This window comes from Myotis lucifugus, unplaced genomic scaffold (genome assembly GCF_000147115.1).
Source record: "Myotis lucifugus unplaced genomic scaffold, Myoluc2.0 scaffold_29, whole genome shotgun sequence".
In the NCBI taxonomy this organism is placed as follows: Eukaryota; Metazoa; Chordata; class Mammalia; order Chiroptera; family Vespertilionidae; genus Myotis; species Myotis lucifugus.
In genome coordinates, this window is record NW_005871077.1 from 8,407,435 (window position 1) to 8,419,416 (window position 11,982).

General features: G+C 43.5%; 2 protein-coding genes across 3 annotated transcripts in view; both read left to right on the top strand.

Annotated features, from left to right (window-relative positions):
* CCNY (cyclin Y) overlaps nt 1-2,683 on the top strand; it is a 170,603-nt gene extending 167,920 nt beyond the window's left edge. For both annotated transcript variants that reach the window (XM_006086704.2, XM_023752256.1), the window contains one exon: nt 1,318-2,683. In XM_006086704.2, coding sequence (XP_006086766.1) covers nt 1,318-1,434 — 117 coding nt within the window. In that variant the 3' untranslated portion in view covers nt 1,435-2,683. The remainder of the gene's footprint in view (nt 1-1,317) is intronic.
* Nucleotides 2,684-5,438: 2,755 nt separating this feature from the next.
* GJD4 (gap junction protein delta 4) overlaps nt 5,439-11,982 on the top strand; it is a 58,258-nt gene continuing 51,714 nt past the window's right edge. The window contains exon 1 of the mRNA XM_023752258.1: nt 5,439-5,460. The gene's annotated coding sequence lies outside the window, so the exon portion shown is untranslated. The remainder of the gene's footprint in view (nt 5,461-11,982) is intronic.

Below are 11,982 nucleotides of genomic sequence, written 5' to 3' on the forward strand. Positions count from 1 at the left end.
ATTTGCAGGTCATGCAAAATTATCAGCTTAAAAATTAGCCTGCTGCATTTGATCAAACATTTAATTAATTCACTCCTAATGCCTTGGCAGGGCCAGACCAAATGATTTTGTGGGCCTTATAGCTGCATGTTCCACACCCCTGTGTTAGAAGGTTAATTATAAAGAGGAGAGCAGGGTAGGGGTGCGGTAGTCAGAGCCTAATTGACTAGATGATGTTTGTACAAAGACTTGACTTTGCAGACACTTCCAGGCTGAGGGAAGAGCTGGTGCAGTGCCTGTGGTGGAAGCCAGTGGGGAGGCCAGGGATTAGGGTAGGCAAAGTGACTCAAAGCATTGGGGAATGCATCAGGGAGAGAAGGGCAAGCAGGGAGACCAACTTCAAAGATTATTCTGCAGTCTTAGCAAGAGCCAGTGGGATCTGATCAGGGCACAGGGTGAGAAGTGGGTGGCTGCTTTTGTGCTTTTCCCTTGACTGTGACTTCCTGGTGGATGAACACTGTGTCTGTCCCCCTAGCCCTGGCACAGTCCCCAGCCTTTCTCTGGAATTGTGTAGAAGTTAAAAAACTTCTTCTTTGCCTAGTAATGTCACCCTCATCACTGCATCATCATACAGATGGCAGGTGAATGTGTCTTAAACAAGCTTCCTGGGGTGGTATGAGCCCTTTCGAGAGCTATGACTATACTTCAGCCCCAATGCAGGCCTGGCCCTACTTTTAGCTGCAGCCCTCTGCCTAGAGTCCCACTGCCCTCATCAACAAAATGAAGCCAATGTTGATTATCTTTGCATCCCATGTTTCTGTGCCCCCTCTGGTTCCCTTCTGCAGCAGTGGTCCAGAGATGACTCCCTTCTGCTCTGACTTAGTCTCTGATTAATGATCATGGCCAACTACTGCGCTCCTCATGCACACATCCAGCATGGAGCTCCAGTGCTTCATAGCCACCCTGTGAGGAGGGCGCTGTGATGGCCCCACTTGCAGACAAGGATGCTAAGAACTTAAATGGGGGCACATACCCAGCTCATACACCCCTAAGTGGGGAACCAGCATTGAACTTGGATCTGGCTGACCCTAGGCTACTGTAAGCACTTTGGAAACAGGGACTGTGTCTACACTTTCTTCGTATCCTGCCCTGTGCCACAGTTCTTTGCTGTGGGATGTGAACCACGTGGGCAGGGCCTCTTTCTGGTTTTTTGTTCATGAGTGTCTTCAGTGCCTAGAAGGATGCTGCTCAAGCAGTGCTTGGTGTCTGGTGAGTGAGTGCAAGGAGGGAACTTCAGGGTCCAGCCCTGACCTGAATTGTCTCTCTTCTGCCCCTCAGGCCATCTCTCGCCTCTGTGAGGACAAGTACAAGGACCTGAGGAGACCCACGAGGAAGCGGTCAGCGAGTGCTGACAATCTGACTCTGCCTAGGTGGTCCCCGGCCATCATCTCCTAACTGGGCGTCCCCACTGGAGGCTGTACCATCCCTCAGTTTCTCCTTTAGTTTGAGAAAAGACAGACTTGGGATGGTTTTGTTTTTGTTTCCCTTTTTTGGTTTTGTTAAAGTCATAACTCCATCAGGCTGCTTCGATGACTGCCTTTGAGCTGTGTGGCCCACATGCAGCAAGGCTTTGAGGGAAGCAAAATCAGTATTCTGGAAATCCTGTTTCACACCTTGCCCTGTCATCATTAACAGCACTTCCTTCTTGGAAGATAAAGACTCGAATCCTGGAGGAGGAAGTAAAGGGAAAGGAAAGTTGTGTAGAAGCAGGAAAAATGGCTAATGACATGGCCATTTCTTAAGTCCCCCATCTGGTCAGTAGGTGAATATGATGGAAAACAACAGTAGTTAACACAGTTAGATGTTCATTAAAGACAAGAGTGCTGCCTTTATCACCTCTGTCTGGATCAGTCTGTTCTTTAAGACTTCTTGCATCCCTTCTAACTGCTATTTGGGGATTTGGGGGATTTTTGTTGGTTTTTATTCTGTTTTGGTTTTGGCCCCACAGAGCAGAGAATATAGTTTGTACCATGGCACAGACATCCAAATAAATAGTACTGGTTGTTTCTCTCTGCGCTATTCCTGCGAGCTGTCTCCTGAGCTTTCTTCCTCACAAGTGGAATGCACTTGTTACATTTCTCTACCACTTTATTTTATACACTTTTTCTTCAACAATGGCAAAATTAACTTGACAATAGTGCTGAACCAAAAGTATCCCTTTCCTTCTTTATTCCTAACCTCCCCCCCCAAAAAAAAAAAATTCTAGATAACATGGGTGCTTGTGCCTTCCAATTTTCATGCAGTTGTTATTTTTAATCTGACCTGAAGTTGTAGTTCAAAATCAATCAAACCTCATGGGCCAAGGAAACAATGTGCAGTAGAAGCTGTCCTTGGTTGAGATTTTTTTCCAGATTGCTTGGTGTTTGCCTGAAGTTATTGAGTAGGAGCCATTTCTTTGTACTCCCTGCCCAGTTTGTTCCTCTACTTCCGCATCCATTGTTGCAAGCAATATTCTTATCAATTTTTATATGTTTATTTTAAATCAAAGTTAGTCTATTTGTATAAATTTTTTTAAAAATTTAAAATTAAAAAACGGGGGTGGGGTGGGTAGTCCAGTGGGGAGATTATTGGAGGGCAAAATGTTACTATTTGCTGAGATATTTTTCACAGAATGATTGAATAAAAAAAAACCACAACACTTGCATTTTCATTGTGGGTGCTTAGAGAAGTTACACAAAATTCAAACTGTGAAGGTTTATGCTTCATTAATTATGACGTACTTTTTTGTTTTCTGACTATTTCTTTAGAAAATAATCTTTTATATCAAAAGGGTTGATCAAATATCAAAGAGTAAATTTGGTATTAAGTCTTAAGAATCTGAGTCAATGAAGCATATAATGCTTTGGGTTTTTGCATATTTTCTTGTGTCACAATGACAAGAGGGTCTAACTTTTTTCCTTTCTCAAGTCTCTGAGGTGAATGGCAGCAGATACTCTGTTTCACCTTCCTTTTATGTGAGCTTGGAAAACTTTGGAATCTTATATTATTAGTCTTGAATACCCTTTGGAAATTAAAGGAATTCAGAAAGTTGAAATCCCAAGAATACCAAGCTGAAAGTACTAGTCAGGTTTCAATGAAATTTGTGTCATGGGTAAACATAACTGGGCCAGATATATTGTCAAGTTCTTTCTGACCTAACTTTCAAAAGCAAGGAAGCAGAAAAGGAAAAGTTAATTATTTTTCCATTGTAATTGTATTGATATACTTTGTATGGGTCCAAAATCAGCTTCTCTCTTCAAGTAAGAGTCTGATTTAGAACTTTAGAGATCTAAAAATAGAGAAAATAATCATTTTATATTCCCTATTCTATAGAGCTTAAAAAGGGACATATTTTCTTAGCTGAATATGAATACCTCTCAAGCATAAATTAGTTCCTCTCATGTAAAGTATCTTATTTTACCAATCCATTTCAAGAAAGAAGTTCTGCCTTTAAAGCAGAAATCTTATTTTTATCCCTTTCATTTGAATGAGATTTGAAAATTGAATTATGTAAATATTTCAATGCATCTACTATTATTTTGTGGAGTTTATTAAACTACTTTAAAAAAATTGTATAGTCTATATATTGTATGTACATACAGTCTGATAACTTAAAATTTAAAGTGAATCCCATAAAACCTGGCTCACTCTTTGTTTAGACTATTGAATATTGTTTTAGCCTTGTGCACTGGACTCTACCTCTGTATAGGAAAATTTTCCATATCATTAATAAGTATTGATCTGTATTAATTGGTTATGTTTCTTGCACTAAGAATTTTTAAGCTCTGCTGTAAGTGTAGATTTTACTTTGCAGTATGAATTACTTGACACATAGCTAAATACTTTAGGTTTGTTTTATTTTTCTACATGATGATGAAGACAACATTTTGTTCTCTGGTTTGTTCTAAGTTTGCCAAAAAAACAACAACAAAATATAAAAAAACAAAATCCTACAACAACAGTACAAGTACAGTACTGGTAGTGAATGGTTTGTTTGCAAGGTGATTCAATGCACTATAATTAAAGCTGGATTACTCTTTAGGAATACATTGTCTTAATGTAGTTTTGAATGCACAGTTTTCATCACTAATGAAGGATTAAGAAAACCACACAATTTGTTTAATTTAGACTTAAACAACAAAGTCACTGGGAGAATAAGTATATATTCCAATGAGTATTTTTGGTTTATTTTACTTTATTCTTAACTGGGAAAAGAGAAAGAAGTCAGGGATTCAAAACCAAATTGGAGGGCAAGCTGGGAGATCCTACCAAGATCAAGATGTGCTCCCATGCCTTACTGCATGAGGTCAGAGCCTGGGCTATCATCTGCTCTGTCCTGGGCTGGACTCATGAGCTTCTTCCTTGGGCATTGGCAGGAGCTTCTCCATCTTGGGGTTTCCCTTGGTTCTGGGGATTTTGATCCTCAGCTGAGCTGCAAAGCAGAATTTTCGGAGTGAATGATTTCAGTCCTTTCTGGCTGTTTTTTGTAATCTCACACTTTGGGGCCATATTTTACAGTTTTGAATTTTTAAAACAAAGTTTCATTCCTGGTTCATTGTAGGTATTTATTAAGTGTTAAATAAATAAATGCAAAGAACAAATAATGACTGCCTTCCTGCTGCATTTTTTAAATATTGATATAAAATTTATAAGGTTTTATGGATGCTGAGTAAACCAGTTCTTTGCAACAGTAGTCTAAAAGTGTTCTTAGTCCTATAAATCTTGGGTGACTCAAAGAAGCATTAAGACCTCTTAGAAATCTCCAGCAGTTGAGACGGTTGCACAATAGAGACCTATTAGAGCAACTCCCATTTATATCAAAGGCTTATTTTATCTTTAATAACTTTATCCCCCCTCATTGTAGTGTCTCAAAACTTACTTTCAGTGGATCTTAGAAATGTGGAGCATCTGAAAGGCCAGCCTGAGAGTCCCCCTCTCCCCCCCTTATTGAAAGGGAGGAGGAAATGGAAAACATGCCCTTGGGTGAAATGAGAAAAGGATACTTAACTAATTTGGGATTTATATTTTAAGCTATATGGATTTCAAGCAAAGCCCTACACAGGTCTTCATTAAGATCATGGTTTGCTGTTACTGAATGCAGAGCTATTGGACCAGAAAACAAATTGCCTCATAGGTGCCATATAGGCCTCAGCACAGGTGAGGGGTGTGAAAGAATACTGGAAGCCATGGGAATTGGTGATGGAGTTTGGACCTGAGCAGGTCAACCAACTTCCTTTCCAGTCTTTCCTGATCAATTTTCTTACTAAGTTTGTATATGTGAAGCTGCTAAAGGTCTACTATGTCACTTCTCATTAGAAACTTTCTTCAAGAGTTCCATGATCAGCACTGAAATGATACGCTTTTATTCATTTCTCAGTTGAAAGAGTAATTGGAGGCAGCTCTGTGTCTGTATTGCTGCAAGTCTGAGCTGTGAGCACCCAGGTAAGGACTTGTCCTAGCAACTGTATTGTCCATTGTAAGTCTTTATAGAAGGCATTCTGGAAGAACCTGTTACAATGAGAAGTGAGCTCAGATGAGGTGTCTGACTGAATGGTGTTACAACTTAACTGTGCCCTTTTGTAATTTGATTGGAGTAGAGGGCTTTATTCCTTTGAAGAACTTTATATGAATAAGTTTCCAAATACAGGCTAAAAGAATAGCATTCCAACGTGAATGTGGATTTAGACAAAGATACTCAATGTAACTGGAACTTGTGCATAACATTATGTCAATATGGTATTGATTTGTATTGTGATAGAACCTTGAGTTTTAGTCTCAGACCAAAGTTAACTTGTGTGACCTTGGACAAATTACTTTACTTCTCTGGATCACTCAGTGAACTTGGCTGGCAAAGATATACTTGCTGGTTGTTTTCTCCACCTCCCTTACTCTCTCTGTTCCTGAACACACTCTATTCAGCCATGCTTGCATCTTGATTGCTGGTTCTATTGTGCATGGATGTAGGAAGGCTGTGAAAGGTAAGTCCAAGCCTAATTGTGTGTTTCCCTGCTTAAGAAGGGTGGCTATTGGTAGATAGAGGTTTTTATATAAAAGGCAGGAGCATCCAGGTTTCAGCTACTGCCCATTCAACCCCTGGATCTGTCTTAATGTAACTGAATGTCCAGCTTATTCTCTAGTAGGGTTTTACTGGACCTGGCTTGTAAGTTCTTATTTACATTGATGGATATGGAAGATCTCAAGAGAGTGGATTTGGGTATAGGAATTCACCCCAAATGGATCAGTTTGGAAAAGTGTGCTTTATCCTTATTAACCCCTAATTAAACCTTCTTAACCCTACCGAACAGAAGCTCTGGAATCCCAGCTTTTGGAGAGAAGTATTCTGCTTCTCCTGTGTGGCACTTCCCACCAGCCCAGGAGGATAGAAAACATGGCCATATGCAAGCTTCCCAAATCTGAACCCTGCTTACCAGCTCTTGGTGCATACTTAACAGCATTTGGGGGGACCAAAGAATTGGGGTCTACTCCAAAGAGAAAAGCAGCACTTGGTAAAGCAATGACTGCAGGGTCAGCACACCCGAGCTCAAGGCCTCACCAGGACACTGGGACATTTGGCCTGGCAAGTCTTGCAACTTTGCTGGATTCTGAGTTGCTTAATCTTAACAAAGAAATGTGTGACCCTCTAGATTAGTCTGAGAGCATTTCTAGACAATATTTATCATTATTCTATGGATAACAGTTTTGGGATTTCTAGAACCAGTCTTGCAATTTAAAACAAAACAAAAAACAGAATTTGGAAAAACCTATGGTGCAGCATTCCAGAGCCCCAAGTGTTTACCAGCCCCCTTCATAGTTGCCTGCAGTATCCCACACCAAGTGGTGATCTCTTAACTGTGAGAAAAACTCAAAACATAATTTTGTTGTAGAATATTATCTAGAAAACATGTATTTGTTTTGTAATGAGTAGACTTTAACAAAGGCTTTAGTGTACATAATTTTCATTGAACGAATATTCATTGAACATGGACTATACTGGACATAGTGTTGAGGGCACACAGGGGAAAGAAGACAGACAAGGTCCATGTGTTCCTGGGATGTGCTGATAAATAAGCATATAAGTAGTGTATGTGGATTGTGATCAGTGTTATGAAGGCAGTGAGGTAGTATGAGTAGGGATCTCCATGGAAAAACTATGGGAGAGCTTCTTAGAAGAAGAGGTAGAGGGAAGGGAAGTTGGTTGGAGATGGGGCTAGAAAAGAATCACACACGTCAGGACTTGCAGGCCTCAGTGAGGAGCCCAGATGTTAAGACCAGTGGGAAAATGCTGTGGAGTTTAACTGGGAACAGCTATTTATTAGACTCCACTTGCCTGATGTAGCTGTGGCACTCAGAGAATAAATATGACAAAGGGACTGTGGTCCCTGCCTTTGTGCCTACAAGCTAATAGGAGGGAAGTGCTTTATGCCCTTTATAGATTGAACTAGAGGCCCGGTGCACGAATTCATACACCAGTGGGGTCCCTTGGCCTGGCCTGTGGGATCAGGCCAAAACTGAATGTCATGCAACTGAATGTCCAGGCTCTCCGACATCCCCCAAGGGGTCCCAGATTGTGAGAGGGCACAGGCCAGGCCAAGGGACCCCACTGGTGCATGATTGAGGCTGGGAGGGATGCGGGAGGCTGGCCAGCCAGGGAGGGACCGCAGGAGGGCTCCAGGGTGTGTCCAGCCCATCTTGCTCAGTCCCAATTTGCCGGACCCCAGCAGCAAGCTAACCTACTGGTTGGAGTGTCTGCCCCCTGGTGGTCAGTGCATGTCATAGTGAGCGGTTGAGCGGCCGTAGCATATCACTAGCATATTACACTTTGGTTGAACGGATGACCAGACAATTAGCATATTAGGCTTTTATTATATAGGACTAGAGGCCCGGTGCACAAAAATTGTGCACTCGGAGGGGGGGTCCCTCAGCCCGGCCTGTGCCCTCTCGCAGTCTGGGACCCCTCGGGAGATAACGACCTGCTGGCTTAGGCCTGCTTCCGGGTGGCAGAGGGCAGGCCCAATCCCTAGGTGCAGCCCCTGGTCAGGCTCAGAGCAGGGCCGATTGGGGAGTTGGGGCGCCGCCCCCGGTCATGCACAGAGCAGGGCGGATCGGGAGGTTTCGATGCCACCCTCAGTCACCCTCAGGGTAGGGCCGATTGGGGGGTTGAGGCACCGCCCACTATCACACTCAAGGGAGGGTCGATGGGGAGGTTGCGGCGCCACCCCCTGTCATGCACAGAGCAGGGCCGATCAGGGGGTTGGGGCGCTGCCCCCTGTCACTCACAGAGCCGGGCCCATCAGGGGGGTTGGGGCTCTGTACCCTGTCACGCACAGAGCAGGGCCGATCAGGGGGTTGAGGAGCTCCCCCCTGTCACAGAGTAGGGCCGATAGGGGAGTTGGGACACCGCCCCCTGTCACACACACAGCAGGGTGGATCAGGGGGTTGGGGCGCTGCACCCTGTCACACTCAGGGCAGGGCCAATGGGGAGGTTATGGCTCTACCCTGTCACACACAGAGCAAGGCCCGTGGAGGGGGGTTGGGGCGCCGCCACTGTCACACTCGGGGCAGGGCCGATGGAGAGGTTATGGCTCTACCCTGTCACACACAGAGCAGGGCTGATCAGGGGGTTGGTGCGCTGCACCCTGTCAAACACAGAGCCACAGGGCAATCAGGGGTTTGGGGAGCTCCCCCCTATCAGGCACAGAGCAGGGCAGATAGGGAGGTTGTGGCCCCGCCCCCTGTCACACACAGAGCTGCAGGGCGATCAGGGGGTTTGGGTGCTGGCCCCTGTCACGCTGATCCCGGTGCCGGGAGGCATATTACCCTTTTACTTTATAGAATAGAGGCCTGGTGCATGGGTAGGGGCTGGCTGGTTTGCCCTGAAGGGTTTCCTGGATCAGGGTGGGGGTCCCCACTGGGGTGCCTGGCCAGTCTGGGTGAGGAGCTGAGGGCTGTTTTCCGGAAGCGAGTGACTGAAGCTTCCAACCGCTCGTTGTTTTCTTTTTTTTTTTTTCCGGGCCAGCTTTAGCTCTGAGGCCTCACCGCTGAAAACATCGATACAATGTTGCTAAAGCCCGGCTGAATGAAAGCCGGTTTCTGGGGGTTTGTTTAGCTTTTTATTTGCAACATAGTACATAGTTGCTTAGAGTTGCAGCTCAGAGGCCGGCAAGTGAGGCGGGGAACGTTGGAGTCTGCAGTCACTGAAGCAAGCAAGCCTCATGTTTGCTTCCAGCTGCCTGGCTGCCGGCCGCCATCTTGGCTGACAGTTAATTTGCATATACTCACTGATTAGCCAATGAAAAGGGTAGCGGTCGTACGCTAATTACCATGTTTCTCTTTTATTAGTGTAGATATGGGAGAAGGACAATTGGCAAATTTGTGAGTTGTCACAAGATGACTGGGAAGAATCTCTTCCTCTGGGTCAGTCATTTTAAAAAATGTATTTTTTATTGATTTCAAAGAGGAAGAGAGAAGGAGAAAAAGATAGAAACATCAATGATGTGAAAGAATTCTTGCTTGACTCCTTCCTGCACGCCCCACACTGGGTATCCGAGCCTGCAACCCGGGCATGTGCCCTGACCAGGAATCGAACCCTGGTCTTCTGGGTCATAGGTCATTGCTCAACCACTGAGCCATGCTGGATCAGCAGTTTTGATTGCAGATGGTCTGTTCATGAAGTTTGTCCAAACACAAAGCACCTACCCTACCAGTCAGGCATTATACATGAGAGAATGTCAGGACTAAAATCCGTGGTTCCTGCACTCATAAAGTCATATTGAGTTGGTCTGGATCAATGGTCCTTTTAATTTTTTTCTCCAATTGCAGTACATTCTGGGTGTGTTTTGCTTCCTTGTCTTCTAATTCACTAATTCGGTCCTCCGCTTCTCCTAGTCTACTGTTGATGCTTTCAGTGGTGTTTTTTATTGCAGCTATATCGCTCTTCATTTCTTCTTGGGTCTTACTTAAGTTGTTGATTTTTTCATCTGTTTCTTCTAGCTTCTTGCATATGTTATTGATTTTTTCATCTGTTTCTTCTTGCTTCTTGCATAGGTAGTTGACTTTTTTATCTGTTTCTTCTTGCTTCTTGCAGAAGCTGTTGATTTTTTCCTCCATCTGGTTTATGCACTCTAGGACCCTTATTCTGAATTCTTTTTCTGTCATGTTGCATGCCTGGGTTTCACTTAGCTGCTTTTCTGGCGAGTCCTCCTTTTCTTTCCTTTGGGGGTTTCTTTGTCTACCCATGTTTGATCTCACTGACATATCTAGACGTTGAGTCGTTCAGTGGCTGCTCCCTGGGTGGCAAGTGGCTCCTTGGACTGTGGTTGCTCCTCGGGCGGTTGCAGTAGCAGCTGCTCCTCAGTTGGCAGCAGCTCCTCTGGTAGGTGCTGTTCACAGCTGTGGTGGCTCTTCTAGCTGGTGAGGGGAGGCTTCACTTACAGCTGCTGTTCCTCAGACAGAGGGTGTGGTGCTCAGGAGGCTGCTGTTGCTTGGATCTGCTGCGTTGATTTAAAGGCACAAAATACAACACAACAAGGCACCACATACCAGGCACTAAACACAAATATATTCACGATATTAATAACCCCAAATAAAGGTGACTACCCGAATTAAGAGAATTGGGGGATAAGGAAGAAAGAAGAGAAAAAGATAAAAGAGAAAAAAGAAAAGAAAAGTAGGGGAAAAAAGGAGTGCAAAAATGAAATTGGGAAAAGGGGGGGGGGAAGAGAAAAAAAAGCGAAAAGAGAGAATGAAGTAGAAGAGGGGAAGAGACTATGTATATGAGGAGAAAACTCCTATAGAACCGCCACTAATCCCAACAAATTCCAGCAACAGCTCCCTGGAGATGAATGCAAACTAGAAACAACCAATAATATCAAGAGAGGCAAGGGAAAACAGAAGCACAAAAATAACTGGGGGGGGGGGGGGTAGGTGGAGGGAGGGGAAAAACCAGCAGAAAAAAATAAAAAGCAAAAGTAAAACAGCCTCACAAACCAGTCCTAAAACACACACACACACACACAGACACAAAACAAACAAACAAACAACAACAAAAAAACAATATACTCAACAATCAAGCAAACAGCAACAAAACAATAGAAAAATAAAAGAAGAAAAAAAATTTTTGGATATTGAAGAAAGATAAGGGATATGTGTATAAGGATTTAGAGCAGTGGATTGGAAATAGGATATATAAGTAGGGTGAAATTTTGATAGGAGGTAAACAGAAGGAATAGGGAAAATCTAAAGCAGGAATAGGGTAAGAGAAACAGGACAACAAAAGGGGAAAAGTGAGGGAGAGGGTTTTAGCATAGAGGTAAAATTGAGGTAGGGAAAATTGATGCTAAAGGAACGATGAAAATAGAATGGAGAACACTAATCCCAAAATAAAATAAAGAGAAAATAAAATGGCACTTTAAAAAATGGTAAAATGGTAGCAGTAATAATACTGGTTAAAAATAAAAATGTAATTAAAAGGGTAAAATCAGGTGATGGAAAAAGAAGAAAAAAATTTGGTTTCTTAGTTAAAAGGTGAAAAAAGAAAAAAAAATTTGCAGTAGTGAAGGTCCTTTGGTTCTTCTACTCGTCAGTCTGGCTCGCCTTAGTCCAGCCAGGTATTCAGGAGAGTGTTGAATTTCCCTGCGATACACTGTTCCTCCGTGTTGTAAACCACAGTCCTGATTTTAAAGCAGGCCGTATTTGTGTCCCAGACTGCCTTAATTTGTATTTAGCTAAGAGTCAGTTTGTGGCTCAGCCTCTGGGTGGCAGTGTTTTTGGGTTGGCCTCTGAGGCTATAGGGCCTCTCTGTCCAGTAGCTTGGGTTTATCATCTCTATTGCACTTAAAACTGGTTTGGGGAAGTCCACTGCCCAGAGTTGGTTTCTTAATCGTTACCCGCTCTGTGTTGTTGCTGGGATTGAAAATCCCTCTATAGGCGCAGACCCTGTTAACTCCCAGGGACTGATCAGATTAT